The sequence below is a fragment of the Sardina pilchardus genome, chromosome 1, assembly GCF_963854185.1.
Source record: "Sardina pilchardus chromosome 1, fSarPil1.1, whole genome shotgun sequence".
Lineage (NCBI taxonomy): Eukaryota > Metazoa > Chordata > Actinopteri > Clupeiformes > Clupeidae > Sardina > Sardina pilchardus.
In genome coordinates this window covers 26,438,727-26,448,726 of record NC_084994.1, presented here as the reverse complement: position 1 = coordinate 26,448,726, position 10,000 = coordinate 26,438,727, and the positions used below count along the sequence as shown (strand labels likewise).

The following is a 10,000-nucleotide window of genomic DNA, read 5'->3' as shown; positions in this document are numbered from 1 at the left end:
ATCAGTGTGTGTTTGCGTGAGTGTGTGTTTCTGTGTGAGGACATGTGCAAGTTATTTGATGTAAGTCACTCACTGTCCCACTCTCTCTCTCTCCCTCTCTCCCCCTCTCTCTCTCTCTCCATCTCCCTCTCTCTCCCTCTCCCTCTCCCTCTCTCTCTCCCTCCCCCCTCTCTCCCCCTCTCCCACAGGAGTCTGATGCCGCGCACGCTGGAGGGCCAGATCACCATGGAGAAGACGCCGAGCTACTTCGTGACGCGCGAGGCCCCGCGGCGGGTGCACGCCATGGGCCGCCACACGCGCCTCATCGTGGTGGTGCGCGACCCCGTCACCCGCGCCGTCTCCGACTACGCGCAGACGCTCAGCAAGACGCCGGGCCTGCCCTCCTTCCAGGCGCTGGCCTTCAAGAACGGCACGACGTCGTTATCGTCGTCGTCGCGGTCGTTGTCGTCGAGGTCGTCTTCTCCGCTGCGCGGCGTGGTGGACACCTCGTGGAGCGCGGTGCGCATCGGCGTCTACGCCAAGCACCTGGAGGCGTGGCTGCGCTACTTCCCGCTGGGCCGCTTCCTGTTTGTGAGCGGCGAGCGGCTGGTCAGCGACCCGGCCGGCGAGATGGCCCGCGTGCAGGACTTCCTGGGCCTCAAGCGCGTGGTGGGAGCCAAGCACTTCTACTTCAACCAGGTACGGACAGAGATAGAGAGATGGAGAGATAGATAGATAGATAGAGAGATAGATAGATGGATGGATGGATAGATAGATAGATAGATAGATAGATAGATAGATATAGATAGATACTGTAGATAAATGGTGGGAGCCAAGCACTTCTACTTCAACCAGGTACGGACACAACAACAGACAAGTCATGAGGGTAGAATGTAGAAATAAAATATGTATCTATCTATGCAAATAAATATCTCTTGAATTTCCCCTTGGCGAATACACAAAATATTTTATCTATCTATCTATCTGTCTATCTATCTATCTATCTATCTATGTGCCTAAACAGACATTCATGTAGGCAGCCTATAGTATGACCTATCGTTACTAGTAACGATAAATGTCATTTTAATTTAACAGAGGACAGTGAAGGTGCTTGTGTGTGTGTGGGGAGAGATATCAGTGTGTGTGTGTGTGTGAGTGTCTGCGTGAGTGTGTGTTTCTGTGTGAGGATATGTACAACTGTAAGTTATTCAATGTAAGTCACTCACTGTCCTTCTCTCTGTCCCTCTCTTTCTCTCTCGCTATCTCTCTCCCTCTCTCTCCACTCTCCCCTCTCTCCACTCTGCCTCTCTCTCTCTCCCTCCCTCTCCCTCTCTCTCTCTCTCCCACTCTCCCTCTCTCTCCACTCTGCCTCTCTCTCTCTCCCTCCCTCTCCCTCTCTCTCCCTCTCCACTCTGCCTCTCTCTCTCTCTCTCCACTCTGCCTCTCTCTCTCTCCCTCTCTCCCTCTCCCTCTCTCTCTCTCTCTCCCTCTCTCTCTCCCTCTCTCCCCAGACCAAGGGCTTCCCGTGCCTCAAGAAGCCCGAGGGCAGCAGCCGGCCGCGCTGCCTGGGCAAGTCCAAGGGGCGCACGCACCCTCCCATCCCCCAGGAGGCGCTGCAGAGGCTCAGGGAGTTCTACCGCCCCTTCAACCTCAAGTTCTACCAGATGACGGGCCAGGACTTTGGCTGGGACTGACTGAGGAGAAAATGGGGGTGGGGGGGGGGGGGGGGGGGGGGGGGCTGGTCTAGAAAGACAAGGAAAGTGTGTGTGTGTGTGGGGGGGGGGGAGAGGGTTGTGTTCATGTGACAATCGCCCACCTCTTCTGTATTTACAGAAAAATATTAAGAAAAAAATATGATCTTTAAAAACAGAAAAAGAAGAACCTCTCCCATGGTGTCTGAGAGGCATGGTCCTTGGTCAGGTAGGCCAGGGTGGAACTCAGGGTTCTACACGGTTCTTCAGACGAAAATGAACACAAGGGGAGTCCTTCTCTCAGTTCTAACGGAATCGTTCTCTCAGCCGTCGCTGAGTGACGCACATCATGGACTGTGGTGGTGTGCTCGGACCACTCTCTCTAGCAAAGCAATGCTGACGCCCCAAAAGAAGAAAGAAAAATAGTTCTATAGATGGCCAACGATGGAGGACTTCAGTGACGTTTTCTCTGTATGTAAAGAGCTATCTGAAAAGAGTGCACTCCAACGCTTGTCTGAAGCGCAGTATGTATACTGTATCCGGGGTCCATCGTTTGAGGTGTATTGTTTTTTTTTCTTTTTTTTTTTGCATTTTGAGGTACAGCCAAAGCCATGCCAATTGATGCTCTCAATCGATGGCCTCTAATGGAATGGTCATTATTATCTTTAACTTAGCGGCCGCCTGCTGGACTCAGAGTCGTCTAGCTGGCCTCAGCTTCTCGATGTGTTCAACGCATTAGGCAGTCTCTCAAACCACATTTTACATTTTATGATTGTTTTTATGATTGTGGAACTGGCCACACCAGCCGTGATATCGGTGTTTACAATCGAAAAAATAAACACTTCTAAACTATCCTTAGGTGTTGCGAATGGAGCGCTTCAGTTACAGTTACATGTCCAGTATAGCCTCCGTAAGCGGTTATTAAGACGTAAGACTACGGTACTCTACACATTACCGGAGCAAGAGGTTTCATTTTAACGTCTTAAAGCACAAGACTTAGACCAGGTTATCTGATGAAGATGCCACAATACCTGCCAAGTATAAAGGTGCCACAGTTTATCGAGTACTATTTCAGCATGAGTTTTCAAGGGTGGACTGTAGATGGAAGAGTGTTGTCCAATGTCTTAAAGCCTGATTTACAGACGAGGTTTAGCTGCCAAGGCCTCGACAGTCTCAATGCGTTTCATGGGCCCCTTCTCAACCTCTCTCCTCGATCCTCCATGCTCGGTCCTCCAGGCTCGTTCCCATTGATCTAGAACTAGCACTGGATAGACTATCCCATTGTTGCCGCCCCATCATTCTTTATCTAGATCAGTGGGAACGAGGACCAAGGAAGGGAGGGAGGATAGATTTAAAAGACGAATAAGATAGGCCCATAGGCTCTCACTGAGGTCTCGTGCTCTAGAGCTTGTCTGAGCTGACAAGGGTGGTCCGTCGTTATGCCTGTTAGTGTAATGCCGTTTAGTGAGAGAGAAGGAACAGTCAAGCCCTGTTATTTGGATGCGGTTTCCAGTGTGTACTATAAATTACTATTTTGGAATCAAGAGTTCACACCAGTCAAGGAGTCAATGTCAAGCACACAAACACACACAAACACACACCCCAAATATTCCTCCATTTTGTTTTTTTGTTTGTTATTAAAGTGTGGGTTTGTTCTCTCCAGCAGGAGAACCCTGTCTCCAGCCCTACCCCGCAGAATTCCCCGGTTCCATTTTAATCTCCTATTTATTTCTGATCGTCTGTCAACATTCATCTTATTAAGGCCAGACAGGTTTTTTTTTTTTTTTGACAATCTAAATATTCACACAGAGCCCCTGTGTGTGAGAGCGCGAGATAGTTGGTTGTGGGACAGACTTGGAGTCGGGACAAGAAGAGGGGTGCTGTAGGGGCACCCCCGTAACCCCCCCCCCACACACACACACACACACACAAGCACACACATAACAACACCTCCCCATAAGGAGTGGTGTTGAAGAATCTGTGGCCCGTAAATAACAGGTTTCCTCATCTATTCCTGACGCCAGCCAACAGCGGGGAAATATGCAGAGATGCCATCATCTCCAAACTGTTGTGTGAATGAAGAGAGAGAGAGAGAGAGAGAGAGAGAGAGAGAGAGGGAAAGAAAGAGAGAGGGAAAGAAAGAGAGTAATTATTCTGTTTTTCTGTTTTCTGTTTTTTCCTCTTATTCTTGTTCAATCTCAAGTCTTTCTCTTCCTTTGTCAGTCTAACTGTAATCATACCCCTCTTTTTTTTACTGTAATCATACCCCTCTTTATTTTTGTTTCAGTTTTCCGTAATTTGTTGTAGTTCTGTTTGTCAACACTAATCTCGCTCTTGTTCACTGTCTCCTTCCACTATACACATGCCATCTCTCTCTCTTTCCCCCCTCCTTCTTTCATCACTCTCTCTCTCCCCCTTTTTCCCTGTCTCCTTCAAGCTATATACAGTACATACCATCACTCTCTCCCTAGCTCTCTCTCTCACTCTCTCTCCCTTCCCCCCTCTCTCATTTCTCTCTCCCATATCTCTCACTCTCTCACTCACTCTCTCCCCCTACCTTTCTCTCTATCTCTCACTCTCTCCCTTCCTCCCTCTCGCATCTCTCTCTCCCATATCTCTCACTCTCTCACTCACTCTCCCCCCTCTCTTTCTCTCACTCTTTCCCTTCCTTCCTCTCTCATCTCTCTCTCTCTCCCCCTCCCTCCCTATCTCTCTCATCTCTCTCTCCCTATTGCTAACTCTCTCCCTCTCTCTCTCCCTTCCTCCTCCTCTCATTCCTCTCACCTCTCTGTCCTATGAAGACAGCTTTATAGCAGAATTCCAATACCACATTTCCCGACACTCTGACTAGAACACCCAAACAGCCAACCCGTTTTTTCCCCGAAAAACCGTCACTTTTCAAAAAACCGAACCTAGATCGCATCTGCGTAAAGGAGCGCATTTATCGCTCCCGCTGTTACCGCGGCAACCCCAGATGTTGTAGCAATAACATTCTGGGTTCTGTTTCTCGCTCCTCGTCGGCGACAGGGGCAAAGGAGGGGCTTTATGGTGCGTACATTTGCCCTCTCTGTGTGGTTAGGGGGAAATGACAGCAAAATGGAGAGATCACACAAGCGGAGTTAAACCAAATTGCTGGAGTACTTATTCTGCATCTTTAGTTTTGACAGATTGGTTTGTGTGTAGTGTGTGTGTGTGTGTGTGTGTGTGTGTGTGTGTGTGACTGTATGGTATGTGTGTGAGACTGTGTATGCGTGTGTGTGTGTGTGTGTGTGTGTGTGTGTGTGTGTGTGTTTGTGTGTGTGTGTGTGTGTGTGTGTGTGTGTGACTGTATGGTATGTGTGTGAGACTGTGTGTGTGTGTGTGTGTGTATACTGTACGTGTGTGTGTGTGTGTGTGTGTGTGTGCATGACCATGGTATGTGTGTGTGTATGTATGTGTGTGACTATGGTATGTGTGTGTGTATATGTGTATGTGTGTGTCCATCTCGTTCCCCTCTGGGCAAAAATTCTCCAGCTGCTAACTCTGACCACTGGAATCCCTCTCTGGAGCTGCAGCTGGAACGACCCCCCCCCCCCTCCGCCAGCGGCCCTGTCGTTACGTCGGTACGGCCAAGACAAATCAGTCCCGCTCCGCATCTCATCTCCGGTCACAGAACACGACTCTCTCTGCCCACAGGGGACGGGGACCCTAATGGGGAGCAGAGAGGACGCACAAGAGAAGCCCGCCTGTCTGTCCCCAATTAGGAGACAGAGACAATGGCGGCACTGGCAGCATTAAAGGGGCGGCCGGAGATGTTTTTTCTACCACAATTAAAGGAGAGGCCTCTGGCAGTGGCAGTGTGTAGGCAGACTGTTCTGACAGAGAAGGGGGCAGGCTTTTTTTTGTTTGTTTGTTTGTTTTTTTGGTCGATGTTGTTGTTCTTGACCTGATGCATTGGGTTTGACAAGGACATACCACAGAGAGAGATCGTATAGACAGGGTCGGGACAGTTTGATATTGTTCTGTTTAGAGTTTTTTTTTTTTTTTTTTTTTTTTTGTTTTGATGGCCTTCTTTGATATCTGTTCAATCATGATTTTTGAGAAGAGTGTGTTCAATACTCGTATGAGTATGCAAGGCGTGTAATGTGTGCGTCTGTGGTGAGTTGTTGCCACAAAAAGACCTGCCAATTTTTTTTTGATATGTGTCACAATAAGCTGAGTGTAGTAATACTTGAATAATGCATATCAACTTCATGTCTGTCTCTGTTCTTTTTATCTTCTCTCTGACAGCGTTTCTTTTCCATTCGTTCTCCTTATCTGCAGCAGTATCTAGTTATCTGCTTGAGATCAGGTACTAGGGGCCTGAGACTGTGTTCTGTTGAGCAGCCCAGGAAACCGCTGACTCCAGATGGATGGAGTCCGTACCGGATCAGGGCCAGACTCAAGCCAGACCAGGACCAGACTCAAGCCAGACCAGGGCCAGACTCAAGCCAGACCAGGGCCAGACTCAAGCCAGACCAGGACCAGACCAGACTAGACTAGAGCAGAGCAGACTAGGCCAGACTAGACTGGACTGGACTAGAGTAAAACCATGACCAAGATTAGGACCTTAAACAAGACCTGATCAGAATAAGGCTGTGACCCCAATCAGCAGAGGTCATTGTGAGTGTGAAGACACTCAAAGTGTTTTTTGGGGGTTTCTTTTTTTAAAAGTTTTCAGACGAGAATAGGACCGTGTCCATGATTGAGGTCAGGCTGGGACCAAGGGTCAGGTGAGGGCATCTATAAACTCTACGGCAGTCGCAGTCTCAGGCACTAGCTGAAAAGAGGTGTGATGTCAGTCGTGTTATTATCACGCACATGCTCAGTGAACGCTATGCCAAAGTCAGTCGCACAGCAGAGGGGGACGTCCCAGGTTCAGAAAGTAAAAGTCCTGCCAAGTATTCGATCCAGCCATTTTGGAAACCCGCTCATCCTAATTAGCTGCCAGGTAGATCAGATCATTAGTGATGTCGCCTGTGTTATGTGCACCGGTAGAAAGAATATATGGCAGGACTTTTACTCTTTGGAACCAGAAATGTCCGCCTCTGTCGCCCAGTGACCACGTACCGATATTTCAGACCTTGTTCAGGGAACAAGGAGCCAAACTTAAAACTCAAAGCTAACTCTCCTAACTCAAAATGTCACCAAAATGCAATATTGAAACATGCATTGCAAGACAACCTGAATGATATATATTTCTGTTTTTGTTGTTGTTATTGTCATTGTTGTTATTGTTTGCTTGTCTTTGTTTGTTTTCATGTGTATCATAAGAGAGATTTAAACTGGGACGAATGCTGGACTATGCCTTATTGTTATGCAATGTTGTATGACTATTAACATATGAAATGTATTACATAAACAGACTGTGTATGACTTATTTATAATATAAATGTAACAACTCTGAAGATGTTTATCCATACCTGTGATGTCTTAATATTGTTTGTGTACAGTCCAGAGCTAATGGCGCTCTTTTTCTGTGTAAATCTGCAAAGCGATTTTCAATATATTTTCTTTCATTTTAGCTATTTTTTATTTTCTACTTTGAATTGGGATGAGACTTTTTGTATGTTTATTTCGGTCAGGTTGATGATGAGGATCATTAAAGCTTTTTTTGCGGAAACTCGAGTGAGAGTGTGTATGTGTGTGTATGTACTGTATGTGTGTTTAAGTGTGTACAGTATGTATGTGTGTATAAATGTGTATGAGTGTGAATGTGTGTATGAGTGTATGATTGTGTGTGTGTGTGTGTGTGTGTGTGTGTGTGTCTGTGTATGAGTATATGAGTGTGTCCAGTATGTGTGTGTATACTGTATGTACTGTGTGCATGAGTGTGTATGTGTGTGTGTGTATGTGTGTGTGTGAGCGTGTGTGTGTGTGTGTGTGTGTGTGTGTGTGTGTGTGTGTGTGTATGTGTGTGAGTGTTGACGTGTTGTTGGCAGACCATCCCAAAATGTGTGCCAAATGTGAAGTTAACACGACGCAGCCTGGGAATCCGTGTGATGCGTTGGCGATCGATCTGCACGGGTCCTTTCCTCTAGTGGCCAAGGGGTCACTGTCCCGGTCACCAGGGACGTTAGAGAGTGGGGGGAGGAGGCGGCTGTGTGACCTTTGCCCTCTGCATGACCCCACGGTGCCAGAGTGTCACAGCAAACTGCTGACCAGCAGGTGACGGCGGAGGGACCAACACCACCACCCCCCCCCCCCCCCCCCACACCCCAAGCCGGGTCATTAATATCAGAGAAATGGACAGAGAGAGAGAAAGAGGAAGAGAGACAGAGACGGAGAGAGAGAGAGAGAGAGGGGGGGATCTGAGAGAGGGAGGGAGAGAGAGAGGAGAAAGGGGGAGAACACTAGAAAGAGAGAGAAATGGACAGAGAGAGTAAAAGAGGAAGAGAGACAGAGACGGAGAGAGAGAGAGAGAGGAAGAGAGAGAGAGAGGGAGGGAGAGAGAGAGGGGGGGATCTGAGAGAGGGAGGGAGAGAGAGAGGAGAAAGGGGGAGAACACTAGAAAGAGAGAGAGAGAAGAAAGAGGGAGAAAACTAGAGAGAGAGAGAGAGAGTAAGGTGGGGTGAAGGGTAGTGATGGTGATGGTGGGATCAATAGCTGTCCTCCTTAGTTTATAGTTATGTTAACATGTGCTCTTCAGACTCACTCAATCACACCATGGCTGTCTCTCGTGCCATTACATACCACCCCCCTCACCACACACACACACACACACACACACACACACGGTACCTTTCAATTAATCTCAAGAAGTTCAAATGAGGTTGTTAGTGAGACAGAAGCCCAATTCTGAATTTCTGCACAGAGACAAGCATCTACCTATTTTTTCGCTGTTCGCCCTGTCCTACGTCTGTTTTCAATGTCTGTCAATATAATTATCTTATCTTTTGTGAAATTCTTTGCTTCACCCCAGTGCTTGGTTGCAACAGAATAGGAAGGCCTTGGAATGAATTTTGAACAGAAATAGTATTTTTTTTAAACAGAATTGAGGACAATTTTTGTATTATTCACCTGCCCTTCATTTGACCTAGGACGTTATTACGTTGGGAAAAGTGTCTCTTTTTTCAAATGAGCCCTTGCCAAGAGGGGAGTAATACAACAGACAACAGACAACGACACAGAAAATCAATACAGAATCAAATTCAAATTAAAAAACGAGAACAGACAAGGTGATACAGCTGATTATTAAACGACTACAAATCGATTCAAGAGATGAGGAGCTCCAGTTTCAAGCGTTTGTGCCGTTCATTCTGTGGAGCTAAAGGGCTATAATTATACGCTACCTTGTCTCATTGTGATCATGCTGCGGGGACTTCAATCACTTAAACGTAAATTGTACCCAGATTTATCAGCGGTTAGGAGTGCAGATATGAAGGAACGCTGACTATGTTAAACTGCCCTGAAGTGGATTGGTGTATATCAACATGATAAATAAGTAGAAAACAGAGTTAAAGTTACTGTCCACGCATGTGGACGTTGCGCATGAAAGGGTTAATGTTTTTTTTTTTTTTTTACACAGATCAACCAGTGTGTTTGCTTTTGCTCAAAACGCAAAGGCCAACCATTCATGTACGCAGTCATGCAGTATGCAGTGAGGAGTTGGGCAGCTGGCACAATTTATTAATCTCAGTGCTGAATTATACACATAATGACAGGAACACTGCATTTGGTGTATGTCTATAAACAAACATGTCCATAATCTTAAATGGGCAAAAACATATATTCATCGTGCTTTTCCCGTACTTGCGGTGTAAAACAGAAGCAATTCCTAAAACAAAAACCCAATATCTGCAATCACACTGTGTGTACTAGACAGTAAAGTTTGGCTGTGGTTGAACTTACGCTATACCAGGCAACCTGCTCAACTCTGCACCTGGTCAAGGTTATCCACAACATGCACACACACACACACACACACACACACACACACACACACACACACACACACACACACACACACACACACACACACACACACACACACACACACACACACACACACACACACACACAGCTCTAAGGTGCAGCACAATGCAAAGTTAACCTGCTTTTTACAGTAGGCTACTGGGACATGAAGTATTTTATATTTTGTCTAAATTGAACAATATTTCCTAGCCTCCTCAATTTAACCCTTTAGGTTCTCTCTGCAGCTGTGCCTTAGCCATGTCCCCCATGAAGGTATCTCAGTAAACGGATCCCACTCTATGTCTGTGTGTGTCCACTGTGTCACAACCAGGCTTTTGCATTTGAATGACTATGGCGCAGAGTTCACTCGATCCTCGTCCAGACTGCGGGTGAGCTCG

At 46.9% G+C, this 10,000-nt stretch overlaps 1 protein-coding gene across 1 annotated transcript in view; it reads left to right on the top strand.

Moving 5' to 3' along the window:
- The window catches only part of si:dkey-121b10.7 (heparan sulfate glucosamine 3-O-sulfotransferase 6), a 32,691-nt gene extending 31,018 nt beyond the window's left edge, over positions 1 to 1,673 (top strand). The window contains exons 2-3 of the mRNA XM_062533353.1: positions 189 to 678; positions 1,491 to 1,673. Of these exons, the coding sequence (XP_062389337.1) occupies positions 189 to 678; positions 1,491 to 1,673 (673 nt within the window). The remainder of the gene's footprint in view (positions 1 to 188; positions 679 to 1,490) is intronic.
- Positions 1,674 to 10,000: the final 8,327 nt, after the last annotated feature.